This window comes from Diceros bicornis, chromosome 7 (assembly GCF_020826845.1).
Source record: "Diceros bicornis minor isolate mBicDic1 chromosome 7, mDicBic1.mat.cur, whole genome shotgun sequence".
Classification (NCBI taxonomy): domain Eukaryota; kingdom Metazoa; phylum Chordata; class Mammalia; order Perissodactyla; family Rhinocerotidae; genus Diceros; species Diceros bicornis.
In genome coordinates, this window is record NC_080746.1 from 14,447,162 (window position 1) to 14,473,882 (window position 26,721).

Here is a 26,721-nt window from a genome sequence, read left to right on the forward strand (position 1 = left end):
CTGTGCGCATTCCTCCTGGGACGGTTACTCAGGGTGGCCTCCTTTGGCCCCTCTGCTTTATCACCTGTGAATGCTGGTCTCCCACTTTCTAAACAGATATAACTAAGTTTTACATTTAGATTCAAGATTTTGCACTTGTTTTAGTAAATTTCCACCAGTGGGCTGTGTAGTGGGAGAAGCAGCAAGCTGTACGACGGGAAAGAACACGGGATTTAGAATCTGCCATGTTTGTGTTCAAATTCTCCCGCTGCTGCGTGCTTTTCCTTCCCGTTTATGCAGACGAGTATTCAATACAGAAACAGGCAAAAGTATTTGTTAAATATTAGGTAATAAGTAAGCGTTTGACAGTGAAGATAACCTCATTCCTTACCACTCAATGTGGCTTCTCTGGCACAAGCAAGACAACATTTCCTTTATTTTGGGTGTACCCACATCTCTAATTGAATGCTTATCACAATTACTGTACTCATATATATATAGATTAGGCAAATAGATGGTGTGGAAATTTAGATACTTAAAGGTTGATCTGAAAATGGGAAAAAATGAAAATAAAGCTTTATCATGCTTGAAATTTCACTGCTAATACAAGGAGGAAAATGTACTATTTGATCACGGAATTTTTCTGATGACAAATGGAAGTAATTAACGGGTTTTGAACGGTCACCTACTCTGCAAAGGAAAACTTCACAGTACCGTGAAACAGTTGAACTGGCGCTGACATGGAAAGTTCAGCACTAGAAATGCTGCTGCTCAAGGTCAGGAACCGTTTCTCACGATTCTGCCCCTCGGTCCCTCTCACAGTACTGGTGCCAGAAACACTAGGTGACTAGAAAAGTATTAGGTGTTACAACTTTTGTCACTGTTATTGCAAAGGGTTCGATCCTTTATAGCCATGATGTTAAAAAGAAACACAACTCATTTAAAAGAAAAGTCAACTCTGTCCTGGAGCAGAAATGAAGACCAAGAGAGTAAAAACAATCAAAATAAGCTGCCTGAGCAAGTGAGGAAATAATCCTTTTTCAAGCCTCAAACAGGCAATGTCTTAGATGAACTGTGATCTGGAGCCTGGGGGAAAGAGAAGCCGGGCTTATTCCTAGATCTGCCACTAGGAGGTCTGACTCCCTAGCTTTTGTAAAAGGGACTTGGTTTAGCTAATTCAGTTTTCACTGGCGATATTAACTGTTTGATTGACAATGATGGGATCTCTTATATAGCTTTGGTAAAAAGTTTACAAATTAAAACTACATTGTCTTACGCTTCCTTCCCTAGCGAACGGAGGATGTACAATATTTCCATCCACAGGCTGTTTTGAATCACACAGCGTCTGAATCACCCCAGTGAGAGTCTCTGAGCAAGTGAAGCATACTTCTACATTATCTCTTTGAAAGTGGAATGGGACACAACCTCTGCCAGCTATTCCTTTTTTTTTTTTGTGAACCATTCTATTAATACCAATCAAATCGAGAAAATGATCAAATGAAATTGCATTTTGAGCATCATAAGCTGTGTAATGTCTATTCTGTTAAATTGGGGCCTATAATTGCTTCTCTACTGAAAAGATACAACAAAGACAGCAATCACGGTATGTCATTATCCCAGACTAGAAAACCGGCCTTTGCTGGGAGGACTTCAAAGGCTTGTGGTTCTCGAATTGCATTTGGCTGCTATTGTTGAAGCGCAGGCAATCTTGATTAGGTGTTTACACTGAGGTAAGGCGCAGAGCAGAGAGCCTGAGTGCCTGGGTCTAGAGCCATTAAAAAATTGTACATTATGTTCCTTGCTTTGAAGTGAGGGTTTGTAGGTAGGAGAGCAACTCAGATTGAGTACAGCTGAGCTAGACTGGCCGGCGACTTCTCTCTCAAAGAAACTCATCAGGTTCTTAGAGAATCAGCACCACACAAAAAAGTTGACGCTTTAGCAAGAGCTGTATGTGAATCAGTGTATCTGCACAGACACACACGGCGATGTGTTTAAACAGCATATGACCATTAAGTTCGGCAATGGCTGCAGGTGTAGGTCCTTTTCTCCTTTGTCTTGTTTTTTTACTACTGACCTTATGTTTAGATGTTGTGGGGAGCCTCACGTTAATTTATTAGGTTTCTTGTTATTCTCATTCTTGATGGTATCAACACCTAGCACATATCCAAATTAAAATAGGCCAAAGAGACTGATTTTTTAATGTGGTATTTGCTTATCATTCCGACATACCTGTTATTTAATCCCCCTCTTGGGGGCACAATCACTGGATTCAGTGAGCATTTCTGTGCTAACTTGGCTAATGAGTGATCGCAGTATTAATTCTCTGTCCCGTATCTCATACATTTCGCTCTGTGTCGGTTTACGCCCACTGACATCAGCACTGTGGCCGCCTGTGTGTATACATGGCCAGAAAGAGAGGCCGTGGCCCAACAGTACATACAGCCTCCCATCGTCAGGCTCCGACAGGGAGACTCAGCACAGCTGTTGGAATTCTTTGGGGGATCCGTATTAGTTATTCGGCTAGAGACAAAAACATGAAATAGTCTGGCTCTGCTGTTGGCCGCTTGCTCCATTCCTACAGAACACTTTGTAATGTATTTAGCATGTACGTGCTCAATAAGAATTTGATGACACTGAAACCTTTGGATATATTATTTTTTACATTAATTTTCCATATAAGATACTCGAACTTTTAAAACCCCAAAACTGTCAGTCACCTACTTTAAAACCCTCCAGTGCTTTCCCATTGCCCTTCATCTTTAAAGGTCTGAAGGCCCTGTGTCCTCTACTTCTTCACCCTCGACTCCTTACTCTCTTCACCTTTCAGCTCTGCTAGTGGGCCACAGGCACCATTATCTCTGAGTCTGTGCATAGGCCGTTCTTTGCCTGGCAGCTCCTCTCCACCTCACTCATGTGACCAATCCCATTCACTGTCCCAGCCTTGGCTGAAATAGAACTTCCTCCGGGAAGCCTTCCCTGACACCCCAGAGGAGGTTACAATGCAAGTGAGTACTTTCCCTTTTGTAACAAAGTACCACCCTGGTAACTATGTTTGTTTCCCCTCTAGACTGTAAGTCCCAGGAAGGCAGGATAAGAGGGGCTCTGTGCAGGGCTGCCGTGCTGCACAGCTCCAGGGGCCACTCACACAAGCTATGCGGTGGCTCTGAAGGTGCCTGGCAGTTAGTGCTCAATGATATCACTGAGTGAAAAGATCCATGTGCGTGGCTCACTGTGCTCTCCATTTACATCCGAATACATATCATCTGCTTGCTTATCTGGCCCTTTATATTTAAGCCAGGTAGCCAACTGTCAACAAAGTAAGGTGGAAACTAGGACCTTATCTTCCATGCCTTTCCCCTTCCATGCCTCCCAGGAATGCCCTTCCCTCAGATATTTGCACAGTGAGCTCTCTCACCTCCTTCATGACCTATTTAAAATTGCAATTTCCTGGGGCCTGCCCCATGGCTTAGCGGTTAAGTGCACCTGCTCCGCTACTGGCGGCCTGGGTTCCTATCCCGGCGCACACTGAGGCACCGCTTGTTGGGCCATGATGAGGCCGCGTCCCACGTAGAGCAACTAGAAGAATGTGAAACTAGGACATACAACTATCTGCTGGGGCTTTGGGGAAAAAAAGGAGGAGGATTGGCAATAGATGTTAGCTCAGGGCCAGTCTTCCTCAGCAAAAAAAAAAAGAGGAGGATTGGGATCGATGTTAGCTCAGGGCTGATCTTCCTCACAAAATAAATAAATAAATAAATAAATAAATAAATAAAAGTGCACTTTCCCCAACCCCAGCATGCCCCATCCCTCTGCTCTGCTTCATTTCTCTCCTTAGCACTTATATCACCTACTAGTGCACTGGTTTATCTATTTTGTCCATTGTCCATCTCCTCCTAATAGAAAGTTAGCCCCACGAGGGCTGGGATTTTTGTCTTGTTCAATGATGTATTCCAAGTACCTAGGACAATGCCTGACACAAAGCTCTTAATAAATATATGCAAATGAAGGAAGCAATTAACCACTTTCAAAAATGCAAAAGAGATTTTTTAGGAGTGTCTCATGTAACCTAAATGAAGGTCGATTAGCAAGCAACCTGAACTCCTTAACACAATTAAGAATAGGTAAATGTGACCTCTGGATGGTCACAGTATTCAAACTGCTGGATTGTAAAATCCCCCAGTGATTCCATATCATGTAGAGGAAAGGCCCAACTCTTTAGCACAGTGGTTCTAAAACTTGAGCAGGTACCAGAATCACTTGGAGGGCTTGTGACAACACAGATGTAAAGGCCTCACTCCAGAATTTCTCAATCACGAGGCCTGGGATGGGGCCCAAGAAGGTGCATGTCTAAGGAGTTCCCAGGTGATGCTGTTGCTGCTGGTCCAGGGACCACATTCTGAGAGCGCCTGCTTTAAAATGACACACAGGGCCTAAGTGAAAGGCCCTGCCAGTTTCTCTGGCCTAAAGACTCACACTCCCATCCTCACAATCGAGTCATCTACCACACAGCAGTATCCACCTTCTCCTTAACTAACTTACTGCATTAGGCAATACTTTCCCTGCCTTCTTGAAGATGCCCTAACTGATGCCCACAGCTGAACGCTCATGGCTGGTTGGCTACCCGACAGTCTGCCTCCATACTTCCCGTTCCACTAGCTGAGCTGTATCTTTACCGAGAGCCTTTTACATTTGTTCCCAAACCCGTTTATTCCTATGGTACTTGAAAAAATTATGAAATTTATTTGAAGATTGGATAATCTGGAAAAACCTGAGTGTGAACATAGTTATTATTCTCATGAAAACTAAGTTAAACAATTTAGAATGACCCAATAAAAGCAAATGACAAAATAGCAAGTGAGAGGAAAAATTGTAAAAGATTAGGGAAAACATTCATAAAAATCTAGAAATATTATGTTCTTAGATCATTTCTAAAGGCTTTTAAAGTTTTCACTTTCCTTTCAAGAAATCAAAAGTGGGAATCATAGATGCTCTCCACTGATGTGAGACAGTGCAGTGCTCCAATCAATAGAATATGCACCGACAGAAATGGCCTTGGCCCCTCAGTAAAAGACTGGTGAATTCACGAATATTATATACTTTAAGTGAAAATCAAATATTTAAGGTATAGTTATTTTTCATATCTGCTTTAACCAATTTATGTGATTAATTGATCAACGACCAGTTCCTGACTAGTCCCAGAGAGGTTCTCACCGTAGCAGCAGGCTTCTGCTTACACAGCGTCCAAACAGCGTCCTTTCACGCCTTTATCCCATTGCACATGCTCCCTTTGCCTGCGATGCCTTTGCCACCCACCTCCACCTGTTACCTTTACTTCTTTTTAAAGGATCAGTTCAATGATTGCCTCTTCTGTGACGCCCTCTCTGACTTCCCCCAGCAGCCTCAGGCACTTTTTCTTCTGCGTTCCTTTGGGACCCTACATGCCTCCAGTCTGGCAGTTATGACTTGGTACTGACTGTTTACACATCTGCTTCCCACTTGGCCAGAAGCTCCTGAAGAGCAGATACATGGACAGCAGCAAAAATGACCTCAGAGTCACAGCAGTCTGGGGCATTTCATAAAAAAGCTGAGAATTGTTCCCATCACCACAGCTCCCGCCTTCACTACAGAACATGCAATATGGCCCGTGTAAGACAGCACAGAACTTGCAGGTACACTAGGCACATGTTTGAAAGCTGTCCTTAGCAATGATTAGTTACGTTAAAGTCTTGGTTTTCAAAAGGGCATGCTTTAGTTATGGGGAGAGTTTTCTTTCCATGGATGCCTCCTCAATAATGTGGAATTGATGAAGTGTCACTCTATAGATCACACAAATTGGTAGTTAAGCAACTAAGTGCTGAATAGTGCTCACGAGAAAGAAGCCTGAAGAAATGTCTTGTATTGAAAAACCCATAAAGATCAATTTAAATTATGCTGTCATAAGTGCTCCTGTTGTGGCTGTGCAGGGCAAAAAAAAAATCTAAGAATCAATGAACAAACAGAGCATTGACTCTGTAGAATAATTTCTGCAAGTATAATAGGAGAGGTGGGACTCAAAAACACCAGCAAAATAGAAGAATTCTGTAAAAAGAATTGTTTGTTTCTAACCAATATAATTAGAAAAACATAAATAAAAGTAAAGCTTAATTTTATAGACAACCAAAAGTTTCACTAAATTCAAAACTATAGAAAAGGAGAGCAATATATCACTTAGATATTAATCTTATCCAGTAGGAGACTAAATTCAAACGTTCAATAATAAATATAACATATTTATATAGGGCTATAAGACTATACAAAGCTTCCACCTACAGTATCTCATTTGGTCATCCCAATAATCCCGGGTCTGTGGTAGAAGGCAAACATTTGTAACCTCACTCTAATGGGGAAAAATGGGCTCAGCAAGATTCAGTGATTGACCAAAGGTAATAAATGGCTCCAATAATAATGGGGCTCAAATTAGGTCTTTTGGCATCAAATTCCAATCCTTAAGTCAACAGCACAAGCTCCAGTTAGTCTTTTCTATTTTTTCACTTTGAAAATAATAAAATTCTGGCCCAAAGGAAAAGTATTTAAAAATTATATTCCTTCATCAAAGATTTAGGTAGTGCTTCCTGTATGTCAGGCTGGGGGAATCAGAGATGAGTCAGCCCATGCCCTTACGGAGCTCAGAGCTATGTAAAGACACACAGACACGTAAACAAAATAGTGCAGTGTGGTGTCGTGGTTCTCTGGCAGATGTTCAGGTGTGAAGGAGGCAGTGGGAGGGGGATATTCAGGGAGTCTTCATAAAGGCAGAGGCCTTTGAGCTGCATCTCAAAGTAGGGTAAGGTTTTCCCAAGCAAGCAAGACAAGGAAGAGTGGCCCACCAGCATGAACAGAGGCCCAGGGGAAACGCTGGGCCCTGGGAGCTGTGAGTTCCCAGAGTGTGGCTGGAGCAGAGGATGCGAGGGGGGAGTGACAAGGGATGAGGCTAAAGCAGCAGGAAGGGGCCAGATCACGAGGGGCCTGTGTACCACTTTGAGAGACGGCACGGCAAGCGTGAGGTGTGCCTGGGAATACCCCCTTTGTGGACAGTCTTTTGGGAGTCACATCCTAGAATGGGCTCTAGAGCATACAGATGCTATTCTTTTGGCTACACTTTGTTCTTATTCTACCTGAAGTCATATCCCTCTCATTTTGAGGCACTATAGTCTGAAAAAAAAAATCTTTTTAGCAGGGCCTCTTCCCAGGGTGGACTCCTTTCCTTTTCCATGGCTTAAGGAATGCCCAGTGGTAATAATAGCTTCCCTTTACTGAGTGTCTACCCCGTGTCAGGAGCTCTGTATAAATTTTTCCAATAGCTCTCCAAGGCAGACACTGACCCCATATAACAGACGAAAAAGAAAGGTTTAAAGAGTCACCTGTTCAAATATCTAGTGAGTGCTACCACCTAGTACGCTGAACAGCCAGGATTTAATCCAAGATTGACTCCCAAACCAGTGTTTTGTTTCAGTTTTATTTTTTCTCCCATAACATTGTGTTGCCCCCTCTGAGAGAATGCTGCTACCAAGGCTGAGGCAAACAGAAGCTCTCCCCAGAGCTTGCCTAGTTTTCTCTTTCTCATCCAGTCACACCTCAACTCGAATGACATCTCCTGAGACCCTTCCCGAAGCACCTGGCTAAACATCCAGTCACACTCCCCTCATTGCTTTATTAGGCAATAAAGTTTATTAATAATTCCTAATTAAATTTTAATTAAATTCATGGTTTATTAATAATAGTAAGCAATAACATTTGTTCAGTCTCCTTCGAGCTATTTATCAATACCTGAAATTATTTTGCCACATGTTTCTTGCCTGAGTCAAATGACTGGAATGTAAGCTCCTTCAAGACAGGGGCTCTGCATGTCTTGTCTTCTGTTATGTCCCTAGCCCTGGGGAGAGTACCGAGTACACAGTTGGTGCTCAATAAATGTTTGCTGGCTGACTGACCTGCTGTCTCAGCCACAGCCACAAAGGTGTGTTGATCCTCAGAATGGAGGGTGGATTCTATACAGGGTTTTATATTGTCTTGAAGACTATAGGTGATTGAATACCCTTCCTATATCCACATTTGCAAAGTATCTGTAATTTCTTTCCAAGAAAGAAATTTCCAAGAAATTACAGGGAAAGAGAAGAATAACTTGTATAAAGCACTTACCACTCTTCTCTGAGCTCACACTAAATTTCACCTTCATCAGCCTTCAACGTCACATTAGAATCAAGATAGGAAGGTAGCTCATTTTTTAAAACACAATTTCCTTCAACAGTAGATCATAAATGGACTCACATTCTGAGTCTCAGACAAATACTTCTAGCTACAAGACTTCTAGAACAAATCATGAATCCAAATAAGCACTGACTATCTACCAGCAAAGTTCCTGGCTGACTGCGAGACTGAGGTGCCCTCTAGTGTGTGCTGGTTTTTACATCAATTCCTTGCTTCACACGTCATGTGATAAAGATCTTATCATGTATTCAAAGGTGATTTTTCTAGTGCATTTTAATATATGAGCGACAGATCTATGAAAAATGGCAAAAAGATTGTGGAGCAATTGAATTTACAAATCAATGGTACTCTGAGCCATTATTTACAAGCAAAAAATGCAATTTAGGTGACCCTGAGCTTCAGGGGGTGTAAAGTTACAAGGGTTACTACAGAATGTTGTGTATTGTAAACACACAGGCATGGTTCAAAGACAAGAGAAATGAAAACGAATGAAGTGAAAAGTTGTGCTCCCAGCCTGTTCCCCCTCCACCCTCTACAATTAACCATCTATGGATCCTTCCACGGTTTTTTATGCACACCAAGCAAATATGATATATATTTTTATTCCTCCCTACTTCTATATGCACTGTTCTACTCTTTAATTTCTCTCCTGATAATAAATCCTGATAAGTTGTCTATAACTGTTCATGGAGAACATCATCTTTCTTTAAACAGCTACAATGTATCTATTGCATAGTTGTACTACAATTTATTTAAGTACTCCCCAAATGATAGATATCTGGGTGGTTTCCAGTCTCTTGCTACTACAAATAAGGCTGAAATGAATGCTCTTGTACAGGAGTTATTTCAAAACTGCACACATATAACTAGGATAAATTCCTAGGGATGGAATGTGTTAGGTCAAATAAAAATAATAATTGCTAACACTTATATAGTTCTTGCTATAACCCAGGCATTGATCTAAGCACTCTACATATTAGCCCATTTACTTAATCTTCTTAATAATCCAATGAGGAAAATACTATTATCATCTCCATTTTAAAGATGTGGAAACTGAGGCAGAGAGAGGTAAGCAACCTGCCAAAGGTCAGACAGCTGGCAGGTGTCAGTGCCAACCAACCTGGCTCCAAAGCCTATACTGTTAGCCATTATACTTTACGTTCTTAAGGAGTGTATGTATTTTTATTTTAAATATATATTAATAAATTATTCCCTACACTGGTTATACCAATTTATTCTCTCACCAGCTTGACTGTGCTTTTTTGCGCATAGGTTCATCAAACTTTGGGAATTTTGTTGCTTTAATTATAGATGAAAAATAGAATCCCAATGTAGTATTAATTTGCATTTCTCTTATAATGACTGAGGTTGAATATCTTTTCATATGTTTAATAGCCATATGCATGAACTTTTCTGTGAGTTATTATTCATATCTTTTGTGTATTTTTACGTTGGGATATTGGTCTTTTCTTATTGATTTCTAGGAGCTCTTTATATATTAGAGAGATTAGTGTTTTGTCTGTGATATGAATTAGAAATATTTTCCTAGTTCTTTATATTTTGACTTTTTAATGCTTTTTTCCTGTGGAAGTTTTTTATATTTGTGTAGTCCAATTTATCAATCTTTTATAGATCCTGGATTTTGAATAATTTCAAGGTTATAGCAGAATTTTCCTGTTTTTCTAGTATTTTATAATTTAATTTTTAAAAATTAAATATTTGATCAATTTGGAATTTATCTAGTTATATGATATATGTGGTATGGATCCAACTTTATGTTTTTCCATATGGCTTATCCAGTTGTTTTATTGAATAACCCATCATTTCCTCACTGATTTGAGATACTGCCTTTATCAAATCATAGTATCAGATCATATATTCTTATATATAATTTGGTTCTGTTTCCACACTTCTTATTCTGTTCTTCCATTTTTCTGTCTGTACATGCACTAAATATTACTCTACTATTTAATTATTGAGGCTTTAAAATATACTATACCATCTAGTAGGGCTAGATTCTCTCATGACTTAATTTCCAGAGCTTTCTTTATTATTCTTGCCTATTTTTCATATGAACTTAATAATCAGCTTTTCAAGTTTTACTTAAAAAAAAAAAAAACTCTTGACATTTTCATTGGAATGTTGTAAACTTCTTAGACTTACTTTCAAATCTTCCTAGATACAATACACTACTTAAGACCATGTCTGATTCAACTGGGCCTGGATGCTCGCAACGAAGTGATGTATGAAAAAGCTGGGTTTTCTTGGCTGTGTGTAATGGTATCTGACCTTTATTCATTCATTTAACAATAGATGTCATTTATCCTTTCAGTGTTCCTAGTTTTAAGACATTTGTCATCTCTTTCAAAGAGATTCAAAGAAATTAGAAGGGGAAAACAGATTTTCAAATATGAAAAACTTCCAGATGGATGCTGCTTGATCTAAAACAATAGCCTCCAAACCTGCCACCCTAACTTCACACCTCGTACCCCCAAATCAAACAAATAATCTCATCAGCCATTGAAAACATCAATGCTGTATGGTACTGACTTACACGATGTTGACTGTGGGTTTCTGATAAACCCTTTTCTGGCCCTTCCTACTCAAAGTGTGGTCCATGGACCAGCAGCCTTGGCATCTCCTGGGAGCTTGTTAGAAATGCACTCTTGGGCCAGCCCCGTGGCTTAGCGGTTAAGTGTGCGCGCTCCGATGCTGGCAGCCGGGGTTCGGATCCCCGGCGCGCACCGATGCACCGCTTCTCAGGCCATGCTGAGGCCATGTCCCGCATACAACAGCTAGAAGGATGTGCAACTATGACATACAACTATCTACTGGGGCTTTGGGGGAAAAATAAATAAATAATTAATTAAAAAAAGAAATGCACTCTTGAGTCTCACCTCAGACCTATTAGATCAAAATCTTGATTTTAACAAGACCCTGAGGTGACTCATAAGTACGTTAAAGTTTGAAAGCAAAAGATCAGTGGTTCTCAAAGTGTGGGCCTGATAGTGAAGTGGCATCACCAGGACCATGTAGAAAATTCAAATTCTTGGGCCCCACCCTACACCTATTGAATCAGAAATCCTTGAACTAGATCCAGCAGTTTGTTTTAACAAGCCCTCCAAATGATTCTGATGCATGCTCATGTTTGAGAACCACTGCTCTAGATCAGAATCACCTGGGGAGCTTTGACAACTCCCCATGCTTAGAGCGCACCCCAGACGAATTAAGTCTGAATTTCAGGGCTTCAGGCCAATGAATAAGCACTTTTAAAATTATCCAGGTGATCCCACTGTGAAGCCAAGGGTGAAAACCTCTGCTCTAGTCTGGAACAATGCTTCTCCAACTTGGCTGCACCTTAGAATCACCTGAGGATCTTTAAAAAAAAATACTGATGCTCAGGATCTCACCTAGAGATGTAAATTGGTCTGGGTGGAGCCAAGAATCACTTTCCAAAAACTGGTTTCTCAGGTGATTCTAATATCCAGCTAGGCTTTCAAATCACTGCTCTAGAAATACTGTTTCCCCCACATAACTTCAAGTCATACTGAAAAGAATAAGTTTGGAGGTGATGGAAGAGATACCTTTTTCATTTCCCATATATTTACTGAGCCCTTATAGTATGTTAGGCTAGTTACTCTAAAGATTAAAAGTAAGTACAAAACATAGTTCCTCCCCATAAAGGAACATGTAACCTGTACTGGCAGAAAAGACATGCACACATTTCATATATAAATAGTGATGCAAAAGGAACACATCATTCAGCACTACTGACTATAATTCAATAAAGTTACACGTATTACTGTATCACTGTCAGGTCAAATTAATTTCTATCCTTTTAAAAATAACAGGAGTAAAATAAAGGAAATATATGTTAGGATATGGTGAAGAAACTTTTGAATACAGTTAGCAATCAGCCCTTAGACAATTGAACCTGGAAAACGTGGAGGACAAGGTTAATGGTCACTTAAAGAATAATTTATGAGCTTAAAGATGGAGCAAGCCTAAACTGCTCTGCAGTTTCCTCTTTGGCATAACGAAAAGAAAATTATGCTATGCAATCACTGACAATCAGCTCACCCCAATATTGTTTAGTCAGTTAAGTTATAACCCCTAAGAAAAATTAGCAATTGAGAAATTGGCAATTAAAGAGATTATAATCTTTTTTGCCCCTTTATTATTAGAAATATAACTATTTCTTTTGGTCTCACTATTTGCCTCTCCTTCTAGATCATCTTCGTTTAAGAACACATTTAAAAATAATGAAAAATATCATCCTAATTTGGAAGAAATTATTAACTGTAAACATTTTTCACAGATATTGGACTGTTGAATTTATTTATACTTTTAAATGTGCAATCAAGCAAAATTCAAAATTTCACATAAGTTTTATGAAACAAAAAAGTACATTAACATCTAAAATTGGGTCAAAAATGTTGAAAACTTTAAATTCAGCTAAGTATTTATTTTGATAATTCAGCTAAATATACTACACCCATTCCTTTGTTTTATTATTAGTTACAAAGGCAAAGATGTGACATAATTCTTTAAGACTATAAAGGGAGTTTCTGAATCAAGAGAAAAATCACAAGTGTTCATCCACCTCATCTCTCTTCTTCTACTAGAAAATACTTACAGGTGAGAACAAGTTAGAGCTCTTTAATAATACCAATTTGGATTTGGAACAGGTCTAAGAGCATCCCCATTTAATGTAATAACGTCTCCTTCATATTTGAAAATGACCCCTCATTAGTAGGTGATGAATTTCAAGCTGTTTTCCCAGTAAGGGTGGTGGATGGACCGAACCAGCCACTCTCTTTTCTTGTGTCCCCATACCCAATGGGAGGTGGGTGCCCATGAAATAGAAACAAGTTCACTAGCTCCAAGATGATGGTTTTGAATCCATCAGCTGGGATAGAATTTACCCTCAAAATGATTAAATGAGAAAGGGAAGGTATTTATTATTATTCCAATTTTATAGATGGAGAGACTAATCATATCACATCATTTGCACAAGATAATAAAGGAATATCTAGTGATTATCAATGGGAGTTGGAAAGGTCATAGAATTGCCTAGATAATGAAAAAAAAAAAAACATTGTACCCCTGCCCCCTCCCACGACCACCCTATATTTATACAGAATCTGAGATGAGAATCACTTCAGTATGTGAGTCACTGTTATTGATATGAGTGTGTCATGTTATCTTCAGTGTGTTGGGGGCACTTATTAGGGTGGAAAACCAGTGCTGTAGTGGAAACAAAGGCAAGCAACACAGGGACTCAACTCTCAGTCTTGTATTTTATCTACTGGAGTATGCAGTTTTAAAAAATTCTATGGTTCCTTGAATGGAAACATTTTGGATATAATAATTGAATTACAGCAATTGCAGCACTGTAAAGCATCAATGGGTTTTATTTTGCTCTTAAGAATTTATGGAATTCCCCTGATTCTTCAAAGCGGCAAGGTAGAGGGTGTTTTTTCCCTCAACCAGGTGGTTACAATGACATCATCATCCCAAAGGAAGTGATCCCCAGCCATTTCAAGCAAAGGCAAATTTTAGTTTAATGCTTCGGAAGAGATTTTTAAGTAGGTGCTACATACCTGTTCCTGGTGAGTTTCCCCTCTTTTTTTATTGTGAAGTTGAAGATAAGAGTCCATTTTAGGAGTGGGTAATCCCAAAGTCAGCTTGTTTTTTTCCACAAAATATTGTTTGGACTTCCTTCGCCGAGGGCCACGTGATCCTGGCAGGAAAACCTCATTATGTGAACTTGAACTCTTCAAGTACGGAGACAGGTTGCTCCACTTCTCCTCCAGATCACTGTCGCTCAGCTCTGAGAAAGGCTCGCTGCCATGGGCGCCGTGCTCATAGTTTGGGCTTAAAAATTCACTACCGAGTAAGGAGGCTACGCTCTGTGGGCTCTTTTTCTGTTCGCCTTCTCCCCCTGAGAGTTCCACTGATGTCTCCTTGGAAGGGTAGAGTGGACCCAAAGTCAGATTTTCTGTAGAGCTGTCTACCGACTCCGGCAATGCTTCCACAGTCAGCAACCTCCCCTCCTCTTTCTTATTCTTCCAGTTTGGGTCATATCGGAGGTTTGAATATTTGTCTTCTATTGGGTGTCGGCTGCCCAAAGCAGAAAAGCAATGTCAAGTCCTTAATCAAAATAAATTTATTATAATCAGTCGATCATCTTAGTATTTGAAGTCAATGTCAATCTTTCTCCTATAATCTTGCTTTTACTTTCTATAGGTTAAAGATATATTCCAGGCTCAAATTAGGCCTATACACTACACATTAGGGCAAAAAGGTCTTAATTATCCAAATTCATTGAAATATGGAATAAAAATGGGAGACAATTAATTTCTAAATGCCAGAAAACAACTAAAAAACAAATGTCCATAATGCTAAACCAATGAATCACTGTGGTTCAAGGAATGCTGTTACTTATGCACACCATAGGTATTTCAGCTAGTGAAAATAAAACTGACTTCACACTTTAGCTGATGATATACACATTTGGTTATTTATCTAGGAAAGGAAATACAAGTTGTCGCCTAGACAACATTGACCTCAGTCTGCTCCTTTTGGGGGAAAGCAAGATTTATCCTGACTAAATACCTACATAGGTTCATCCTCCTTTTCAGTGGTTTTACTTGTCACTTCATTTTGTCTTTGTAGATTATGTCAAATGTACCACAGAAAGATCCCCAATGTTTAGAATCAGATAGTGGCTCACTGAAAAGCTCTTAGTTCATACTTGCTTGGCTGTCAGGTCTGTCCACACAAAACTCAGCAGACGGGTCAGCGTGCACTTTAAGCTGTAGGACAGCCCTACAGGAGTAAAAGGTTAGGTATACGGTCGTGCCTGAGGGAAGCGAACTAGTCCATAATCAGTGCATATGACCCCAAACAAAGTCTTCCCTTTTCCCTGTGACAATCTCAATTTGTAAAGCACCTCCTAGTCTTAACCAAAAAAGAAGAAAAAAAATGCTGGTAATATGGCATATTTAATGGCCCCTTTGATCTTCGAAAGCTAAATGGGAGAGATTTTCCTTCCTTGAGTACAGTAGATGCAACCCTCTAATCAAAAAGGAAATGTAAATCACTTGGGCTTTTTATGCTATTTGATATTCCCGTTTACAGAGGACGTAATTTTGTGCTGGGTAAACAAACTAATGGTGCCCCTAATGCTAATTTTCTCTTCTTAATGTGGACCTAGATTTCTTTGATTTGAGGTAAAGCAAAAACTGGAGCAAAAAGCCAAGACTCCTGTGTCTTGCTAAATTGTCATTGTGAATTTTTGACTTCACATATTAAGATGGAAACTTCTGGGAATAGCCTGCTCCTCCTTTTCCACCTGGGGGGAGAGAAATGATATTCTTCTCCAGCAAAGTGCCTGCATGGAGATGGTCCCCATTTGTCAGGAAATCGGACATCAAGCTGTGCTTGTCACCACTCCCTAAACACCACAGGGTGACCTGCCTTGGGGGCTTCAAGGAGAGGTTCTCCCGTCTGATGTCCCCGCCTGTGAACTGACGGTATTTTTTGGCCCTGCCTTTCACTCGGCTCTCAGGGTCACTGGGCATGTACTAGGGACAGGGAGTAGTCCAGCAGGGCACAATCTAGACGTGGGACTGGACAGACCTGGGCTCAAGCTCTGCGTCTGTCGCACCTATCTGTGCATCCGCCGGCACATCATGTCATCTCTGAGCCAGCTTCTCTCATCTGTACTAGGGATGAATGATATCTGTTCTGTTTATTTCTCAGGCTCACGGAAGGATCAGAGTGAGAATATATTTTAATTAATGTTCTGTATCTGTGCTTCTTTACTTTTCACTCTGGTGATCGTATCTCCTCACCCAGTTAAGGTCCTGGGCAGCAGGGACTGAGGGTTATCCTTCTTTCCCTAACCTCTGCCCTGTGCTGTGGACAGAACAGTCAATTAGTGTTCTTGAATCAACAACTGAGCTTCTAAAAATACTCTAGCCAACACAAATATAGCATTAGATATATATTGTATAAAACCAATAGTAGTGGGCCGGCCCTGTGGCTTAGCGGTTAAGTGCGCGCCCTCCGATGCTGGCGGCCTGGGTTCGGATCCCGGGCGTGCACCGCTTCTCCAGCCATGCTGAGGCCGCGTCCCACATACAGCAACTAGAAAGATGTGCAGCTATGACATAAAACTACCTACTGGGGCTTTGGGGGGGAAAAATAAATAAATAAAATCTTTAAAAAAAAACAAAAAAACCAATAGTAGTAAGTTAGAATCTAAACACGCAGAAAAGCCTCTTTCATTGCATGATTTCAGGGCTTATCATGTACTGAGTTGAACATCAAGTTCAACTGGGGTTGTTTATGTGGGGAAGAAAAGATTAAAGTAAATCTTCAGTAAATAAAGATTTTTGTTTTTAATGAAGACAGGTGCTGTTTCCCCATATCCATGATATATTGAAAGGAAAAAGTGAATTTAACTCTCCTTGTTCATTCGCTCACTGGATTTAACAGAACTGAACTTTCCTCATTCATTTGCTCACTCACTGATCTACAGAGATTTACTAAGCACTTAGTAAGCGACGGGGGGACAGTGGTGGACTCACAGCCTAGTAGGAGAAACAGACAAGGAAACCAGCAATTTACAACGGAGTGATGAGGAGCATGGGGCCATCAGGACTCAGAAGGGACATCCAATCCTGTCTTGGGAGGCTGGGGAAAGCCTCCGGAAGGGAGCGATGGCTTACCTGGGACCTAAGGCTAAGAAGGGCAGGAAGTGTATGCCAGGGTGAGGGAACAGCAAGTAAAAAGGAATGGAAGGGAGAGAGAACATGGTGCTTTCAAAGAACCAATTCTGTGTGGATAAGATGGAGTGTGGAGGAGGGAAGGGTGAGGAGCAGAGCTCAGGGTTAAGCAGAGGTGAGATCTTGAGGGGCCTTGTAAACTCTCTGAAGGAGTTTGGCACAACTACATTAACTTGAGAGCTTGGATTTAATTTAGCAAAAAAATTTAATTAGAGAATAAAAGTTTTATTTAGAAAGACATAGATACTTTTGGAAAGCCAATGTGATGAGTTTTTGGAAAAGATTGTCTACAGAGGCTATACGGTCTTTTTTGGAAAGTTCTAGAAGAGGTAGTCTTCTTATTGGCACTGTTTAAAGCAGGGGTCAGCAACCTTTCAAGGTCATGTCACACTGGGGTGACTGCTCTGCTCCTCAGTCGGGTAGGACGTGGAGGGCTGACTTTGGGAAGACAGCACTTATTACTGCCTGCTGACTGGGGCATGCTTACAGTGAAGCTCCGGTTTCTTCCTTAGAACAACCCTATGAGGGAGGGTCTATTATTATTCCCATGAAGAAACTGAGGCTTATCATGCTTATGTAACTTTCCCAAGGTCACAGAGCTAACAAGTGGTGGAGCCAAGATACAGACCCTGGCAGTCTGCCCGGGACCTGGCTGCTATCCACTGAGTTGCCCTGTAACATGCAGCTATTCCCGTAGGTGGTAGTGAAGCAAGTGCTGTTGCAGGGTCGGCCTTATGTGAGTTAGTGAATTGGTCAGTCTGTCAGTTGGCCAGTCAACAAACATGTACTGAGCAGCTCCCCAGGTACTAGGCACTGAAGACAGAGTGGTGAGCAAAACAGAAGCAGGCTGATGGATCTTACCTGCTAGTGAGGAAGACAAGCTTTATGTACCAACTGCCAAAATCAAGTAATGAATTAGATGACGCATAAAGAAATACACAATGTTATAGGTATTTAAAATAGGGCAACAGGGCCGGCTCCGTGGCTTAGCGGTTAAGTGAGAGCGCTCCGCTGCTGGCGGCCCGGGTTTGGATCCCAGGTGCGCACCGACGCACCGCTTCTCCGGCCATGCTGAGGCCCTGTCCCACATACAACAACTAGAAGGATGTGCAACTATGAAATACAACTATCTACTGGGGCTTTGGGGGGAAAAAAATAAATAAATAAAAATCTTTAAAAAAATAAAATAAAATAGGACAACATAACCTTGTTTACCACTGAAAATATGTTAACTTCTTATTTCTAGATTCAATTGCTAGATGATATCTCAAAGTCCATTCCAACTCTATTGTTCTGTGATTGAATGATGAGCTCACAAAAGAATCAGTAACTGAGGAATGCCCATGATTTTTTAAAAATAGGAGTCTTCAGTGATTGAAAGAAATGGATTCCCTGACTTCCATCTCTGTAAGGAAACTGGCACTCAGTTGACTCAGGCTGGTCATCGTATCAACCAGCACCACAGGATAGAGGCGTAACACCTACAGCCATCGTCTAGACCGTCCTCAGTCATGGGGACTCGCTGTGGGGCTTGACTTCCCTGATATGCAGACAATGATATGGAGTATTCTGGTGCTGAGAAATGATACAGCAGAGCGTCTAAGGACAAGGGTCCTAGAATCAGACTGCCTGTACTCATTCCTGGTGCCACAGTTACTGTGTGAGTGTGGGTAAGGTAACTTCTCTTTGCCTCAGCTTCCTCGTCAATAAAATAGGGATAATAACAGTACCCACCTCACAGTGCTGTTGAGAAGATTAAGTGAATTAATATATATAAATACTTAGAACTATGTCCTTGACACAGAGTAAGGATCCAGTGAGGGTGAGCTGTGAAAGCATATGTCAATGGGTCCGTCTCAGGTCTTTGCCTGCTGTGTGTTGCATTCAGTCACTGTGACATAACACTCCTGTGCATTGTGCTTCCTGCTGATGGATCTCGAGGGATTCTTCTCTCCCCAGGACGTAAGTTATTTCCAGGGCACAAGGTTGTCTTGTGATGCATTAAGTGGCACCTTAGTGGCCTGAAAGAATTAACACTTCTCTTTAAAAATCCAATTTTTTTCCATGACTGAAGCAGCGTGGAGAATCTGTTTGAACAGTAACTTAGGAAATGGGATTAAGAAATGTCCGAGTTCCCACACGATGAAATATTTTAAGAACTGCTGAAAGATGATGAGGAAGATAAAACTGAGAGAATTAAATTACGTTAGCCCTTCAGAAAGAGCTGTAACTTCTAGCCTCAACAAATTTCTATTCTTGAATGCCCATGGAAGCAATATCTCACACCACAGGAAAGACTGATATTTTAAGTGGAACCTAGAAAATATAGAGGATTTTGGGACAAATCAGAAAAAATGAATTGCTTTGGCTGAGAAAAATGTTTTTGAACCAATCATTTGAAGAGAAACTCTAAAAATGTATAAACACAAAATTAGAACCTGAATTGTGGCTAAGAGCTTTAATTACACTGCATCATTTACACCTGCAATGATTACCTTAAAATATTCCCTTTCTTCCCTTTGTAGATGGAAACCATATGTTGAAACAAATGGGAGGTTATGTTTTGCAAAATCATGAGCATGGCAAGCTGTAATACTTCACGGAAACAAACCTAATGGTTGAAATAGGACATGATACTAAAGAACCCCATTGTACTGAGCTTGTGTGCCGAGACGCTCAATTGTGCAGTGTGGTCCAGGTCAACACACTGGAACAAAATGAGTGTGAAGTGCTCCTTCGTCAGTAATCATCTGCACACAAAACACACACCTCTCTTCCTCCCCATTTGATAGAAAGGTTACACAGACAATGAGTACACAACTCTTTTGTTACTGTTCAGACAACAGATGCCAGGTCTCCTCTCAGATGCCTAGGTAAGAAATGGATGGGGAGAGGAAGGGGAGGGTGGTCTCATATGCATAGGCCATGATATTTGCTGCCTTTAATGGACAATATTTGAGTAGTTACTGTGACAACTTCAAACAAAAAAAAATCAAATCTCCATTTAATGAACAGCCTCATATTCAGTACAGTATTCAATCAAAAAATTACTAAAATTAGAGCATGTTTCTAGTACAATTAACATCCTTTGCACTCATAATAAAATATTCAATAACGGGCCATTTTGCTTGTTGAAGTGGTGAATAAAAGCATTGCTATTAATCATTTAGCTGTTATTTATTTGCCACTTTATTTTAAGTAGGCAGTTAAATTGAAACTGCACATGTTATTATTGATTTAGGTTTAATTTAATCCTTTTAAACAGAACAATTATTCCCAATTTATATGCCATTAAATCTTTTATGCATATGAACAGCAAATTCAATTTTTGTTTAAGTGTAAAGTTTTTAATGCTTCTTTATGGAACTATAAAACTGACATCGTTTCCAAGGATTTCTGAATTCTATGCCCTTCTTAATCTTTTTATTAATGGCTTTTACGTAAATAAAATGAAATAAATCCAAAGGATTAAAAATCACTTTTGCAAGTATGAAATAAAATGGTTCCACGAATATACTGAAGTGCTTTGGGGAGGTTATTTACAACCCAGAAAATTTCATGTAAAGCAGGCATTTATTCTGCTAAAAAAATTAAACATTTTAATAGAAAAAAGGTGGTGGTTTAATGAACTGAAAGCCAAAGACTGTCTCCAGAAACACACTAAAGTGCAGGGGCTGGATTGTTATCTAGTGAACTTTATTTACAGCAATTGTATAATTGGGATAATTCCAAGCAAAGTCCTTTTTTCTTTGACAACAGATTTATGGCTGCAAAATAACCAGATATTTGCCTCAAGTTCTCATTAGTACCAGTCTTGATTCAAGGACAATCTGTGAGTCAAACGAAAATAAATTATCTAAGGAGGGCATGTTAGTAATTGCACTGTAAAATTCTAGCACCTCACTTCTATTAAGATCATCTTACATGTAACAAACGCTGCATCTTCACAAGGGAAATGCTGTATGACACAGTACTTAGAAACATAATTCCTCTCATTCAGTGAGAGTTTACGATGCTCATGCAGACATTTTCCATGGAGGGCCTGGATGTTCTTTTCATTGACCAGAAACAAAGGCTAAGAGGCGGAGACCCAGATTTATAAAATTTCCAGGTGCTTACACTTTCTTTAGACGGAGTTTCTTGTATTTTAAATGCCAGATGTAACAGCATTGGAATTGCAAGGTAGCTGTGACGTCATGGGAGAAGCAGTGGAGAGGTCTCAACACGTGGGTCCTAGTCCAGATTTTGCCACTGACCAGCTGTGTGAAGTTGGGCGAGCCTCTTTGCTACTCTGGACCTCAGGTTCCTGCTCTGTAGAATAAGAGGAATAGGCTGACCTTTAAGAGCCCTAACAGCTCTAGGAATCCATTATTTTATCCACTGGATTGGGCCTATCATGCAAAACTCAGCAATGTATGTAAGTGTTGGGAAAACCATTTATTTTAAATTGAATACATTAAAAAATTATAGTAATCAAAACTTTCTATATTTTCAAACTTGTCAGGGAGTGGAAATGAAAGCAGTAAAGGTCATGAATTAATCTATCCCTTTAGTATCTTGGTTACAATCCTCTTAATCCTCTTGATAAAGTCAGAGGATTGTAGGTGATATAAATTTAAATGACACTTTGTGAGGTTTCAAAGTCACTATTTATTTACTTATTTTAACACAGTAATGCATCCCAGTTTTGAAATAAGAAGCTAGAAAGGAACTAGTGGTTGTCTCCGAGGGTGATAAACCCCAGGAGTCACTGTGGCTTTAGCATTTCTGGCGGGGACTCGGCCTTTAATAGACACAATTCATGCCCACGCACACTCCTTACTTCCTTCTCTGACTGCTCATCTGTTACGATGGCATCATGCCTGCTCTGAGGAGTGCACCAGGGTTTAACCACAGCAGAGTCTGTGAGCAAATGAATGAACATGAAACAGAAATGACTAATACCTACAACAAAAAGTCACTTCTTTGATATAACTATTCCTATGTGACCAGAAATAAGTAACTAGAATGTGAGTAGCTATCCCCCAAATACTGTGTGAAACCCCTGGAATAAGGTCTGTAGTGTAATGTATTTGAAGAGGTTGGCCAACCAAGACCTTTAAATTGAAAATCCATCTAATAAAGACAATAGAAATCAACATGGATGAATGTTGCTAGAAACTAACAGCAATGAAAGTTGATTCCTGGAAGCTCTCAGAATGTTCTTAATAATACTAGAATGTTAGAACTAGCCTCGAGTGTCGTCTTTACTCTCCCAAACAGTGCAAAAAAAATCTCTACACCACCTGTGAGAAAAAATAATCTATCCTCAGCTTAAATATTTCCAATGTGTTCTACAAAACAGTCTGGGAAATTTGGCGGGAAATGAAGATGCTGAGTTTTGGTCTTGACTAAGTCTCTCTTCACCCGATATCTGTTTTGGATATCCAATACTGCTATTTAAGTCCTAGAAATCATCTTTCAATACTTCCCCTAATTCTTACATTATTAATCAGAAACAATATATATGAAAGCATTTGAGAGAGAAAATTATATACTACCACAACACAATACAAATGCAGATTATTATTAGAGTCCCTTTCTTACTTTCAGAGAATTATGAATATTAAATTTAATAATTCCTCATTGTGCCTATCTCCCACGCAGTAATTTCTGGCATAAGGTGGCTTATTAGTCAGAATATGGGATCTTTTGTGGAGGCTATGGTTCCCAGGTGATGAGAGGTAGACATCTACAGACCTTGATGAAGGAAAACATTCTATTTCTCAGGAGAGGTGCTGAAGAATATAGGCTACCACGACCCTGCTGCCCAAAGTAAAACACAGTTAATGTTTGTTTATTTATTCCAAAGATACAACATCCTTTAAAATTTTTTATTATTTTACATGCAAAATTTATAATTTTACATGCATATTTACTCTGGCTTCAGTTTAGTCCATATTAAAATTGTTATATCTTAAATTTTTGCTAGATAGTACAAGTGAATCAGATCAGTCCTTGATCACCTATCTAAATACTTATAATTACAGGCTCAGACTTTGGAACTAGGAGACAGTTCATTCTGTTCAATTTCTGGCTCTGCCACTTTGTAACTACATACACCTACACAACCCTCAGCACCTGGGTTCCTTATCTGCCAAATGGGGATAATAATGCCTATCTAAGAGGCTCTTCTAAGGATAAATGAGATAGTATATATCAAGCAAATCGTGCTACAAATGGTAGCTAATGATATTGAAGTATTCTTGTAAATAAGACCTTATTAAACACATATACTCGGTACTGTACTGCTGCCCTCTGATTTTTTTTTTTTTTAACATATAAGGTTTCAGAGGGCCCCAGGACTGAAGAGCTTATTTCTAATGCTCTATTACATTGATCTCTTTCTTCATGAGTGCCGAGTGTCATAAGGCTAGTTCTGGAGTGGGGTTTAAGGATTATCACATGAAGATCCTCTCTCCACTCTTGACTCATTCACTGCAGTCAATGCTGCTCCAATTTCCACTAAGTAAAAGGTTTTCTCTAATCCATATACATTGAACTATGGCTTGACTTTGGTGAGATACAAGGGAGTAATTGCTTTGAGGAGGTTCTGGTGACATCAAAACACAAGAGTAGGGCTCAAGTGACTTGTCAGGCAGCTTTTAAAATCGTTGCTTATAAAAGCAAGAAGAAAGAGATTTTCCTTGGTTTTAAGGCAAGGCTTTGACTAATTTTTTCTGAACTACAATTCCCAGAATGCCATCCACCTTACAGATATGAAAGCCTACTTGAATTTCATAGAGTCTGAGATCAATTTGTCTATTTCACGGCTCATAAACTACTCAGATCCAAGCAACACTACCCCGAGGAAAGGTTTCCAAGACCGAAGTGAGGCAGAGAAAGGGGCCAATTACTAAACACTCACCTGAATAATATTTTTGAGGCATTATTTGGCTAAATGATTCAGTTCTGTTTTTCTTTGTATGTTCCATGTATGAAGCACTACACAGCCAAACAATTACTAGGACTAAAACCCACTCTAACCCGAAGATTACAGTCTACCAATAAAGATTCCCAAAGCAAGTGAGTCTAAGGAAAACAGCATTATTTAAGGATCTCTGAATCAGAAGACCAAGAACCTAGCTATAATTTTGATTTTTGTAAGATTCTTTATTTTGAAATATATTGAGTGGTATTTACCCTGTCCTTGGGTAAAGAGCAGGGTTAAAGTCAGGTCCCTGAGCACCGACTCAAAGAGGAAAAACTCAACATTGGGGAAACGAGGTCACTTAATGGATCCTTGCTTTGGCTTCTTCATCTTAAAAGTACAGACAAGAATACCTATCCATTGCAAAAGATCTTTCCTTTCCGATGCCCCCAGTTCTGTAAATAAAACTACTAACACTTATTACCTAGGAGACTATGACTCTCTTAGATTAGAGCTATGATAAAAACATGGTTTACAGCAGAGTCAGACTGCCCGGGTTCCTGCTCCTCCACTCACTAGACCTAATAAATGGGTCTAATATAACCTCTTTAAGCCTCATTTGCAGCCTTTAAAGTGGGATCGTGCTAGTGTCCCCCTGCCAGGGCTGCCGTAGGATTAAATGAGAATACCTGTCAGGTGAGTAGCACAGTGTGGGCTCATGCTAAGCATTCTATAAATGCTAGCTATTGCCATTACCACCTTACAGGCATCTTTGGCTTCTCTTGTTCCTTCAGTCACCATATCTAATCTGTCAACAAGCCCGGTCAATTCTTTCTTTCTCTCTCTCTCTCCATCTATCTATATCCACTAATTGTAAATTACCTGTGAAGAAAAAGAATAAAAGATTGCTAGGAAGGATATCCACCCACATAAGCGTACCTATTACTTCTCTCTAAAGAGGAAGACGGGGGTAAGGTTTGAGAAGGGGAACAAGGAAACTTTTTTTCTGTAACATTTTACGTCTTTAAATAATATATCTGAAAAACAAACGTGGCAATAAAGGTTACATGGTATTTTTCTCTGTACTTTTCTGTAGGTTAGAATTTTTTCATAATTAAAAAAAACCAACATCAGTAACAAAACAACAAACATCCTCTCATAGCACTATGATGTTAGATAAATTACTTCATCTCTGTTAGCCTCACTTTCCTTATCTGTAAAATGGGAATAGGATTACTTTCTTGCAGGATTACAGAGAAGAATTAAGTGAAATTACAGATAGGCCTTTAAAAATAGATACTGTTATTGTCGTCGTCGTCGTCACTGGTAGCATCCGGTAGTCTCTTTGTCCATTGTGCGTTTACCCCCTAATTCAAAATGCACCAGCTTGCAGAATAATCTTCCTTAAACACTGCTTCCTATCACTGCCCTCCCCAGGAATCCTGTTCTCTCCTCCTGGCGCAGCCAACCCAGCCCAGGCAGGGGTGGCAGGCTGGCGGAGGCTTCCTGGGCCTCTTCCCGCCCCCAGCACCATGGCTGCACTTCGGTCACAGCACTTAGCCCTTGTATGGACTTTGAGATCCCTAAGAAACAAATGAGCTTGATTCCACTCCATATTCCCAGGGAAAGAAAAGGAGGGAAAGGAGAAAGGGATAAAAAGACTCAGGACTGGGCTCTAATTCTGGCTCCCACCTGAGCCCTCGCTGTGATTCTGTTCCTGGGTGGAGTCCTCTGAGTTCTGTGTTCAATGTCATATCTGTGGTGTGGGCCGGCTGTGCTCCACGACGGCCCCTATAATCAGGCCCTACTCAGTCTACTTTCCCTACACTCAGAACAAATCCTCTGCCATCAAGCGGGGCTCCTTAATGTGCCACATGTGTCACTCTAATTCTGTTTTTTTTTTTTTCCAAATCTCCCCTTGTCTCCAAAACCCTGCCTGCCCAAGTTGCAGGCCTTCCAATAAGTTTCCTCAATATATTTTACCTCTAATTAAAAAAAAAATCTAACACACATAACGTATCAAGAGCCAGTCACTGTTCTAAGCACTTTATACTTATATATTAATTTATTTTAGTCGCGTGATAACTTTGTGAGGTAACTAGCTCAGGTAGGATTCGCCCCCCAGAATGCACTTGACTGACGTTCATAGCAATCCTGTGAGACAGGCAGGCCAGATCATTTGACAGATGAGAAAAAGTGAGCTGCAAAAGACTGACGTGACTTATTCAACTTATACACTAAACAGCAGAGCCTGGACCAAATCAGGCTCAGCTGACTCCAAGTCAGGGCAGTTTTCTACACCAGGCTTTCTGGGGTTTCTCCGAGGTAAGGTCATAGCAATATGGACAGGAAATAAGGAACATAAGAAATGCATATGCCCTTATTAATACCTATCCTAGTCTTTTGCATTTTTTTTTGTTGTTGTTGTTAAAAAGCAAATGAATGTGGGGCTGGCCCCATGGCATAGTGGTTCAGTTCGGCACGCTCCGCTTCGGCAGCCCAGGTTTGCGGGTTCGGATCCTGGACGCGGACCTATACCACTTGTCAGCCATGCTGTGGCAGCGTCCCACATACAAAATAGAGGAGGATTGACACAGATGTTAGCTCAGGGCTAATCTTCCTCAAGCAAAAAAAGAGGAAGATTGGCAACGGATGTCAGCTCAGGGCAAATCTTCCTCCGGAAAAAAAAAAAAAGAAATGAATGTAACAAACAGCCCTGGCTCCAGGCTGTCCTGAGCTGCTGGGAGACCTGTCTCACATACATTACCAGGTGCTCATTACGAGAGCCCG

General features: G+C 40.2%; 1 protein-coding gene across 2 annotated transcripts in view; it reads right to left on the reverse strand.

The window, feature by feature from the left end:
* JHY (junctional cadherin complex regulator) overlaps window positions 1-26,721 on the reverse strand; it is a 55,765-nt gene that overhangs the window by 25,787 nt on the left and 3,257 nt on the right. For both annotated transcript variants that reach the window (XM_058544980.1, XM_058544979.1), the window contains exon 3: window positions 13,830-14,349. In XM_058544980.1, coding sequence (XP_058400963.1) covers window positions 13,830-14,349 — 520 coding nt within the window. The remainder of the gene's footprint in view (window positions 1-13,829; window positions 14,350-26,721) is intronic.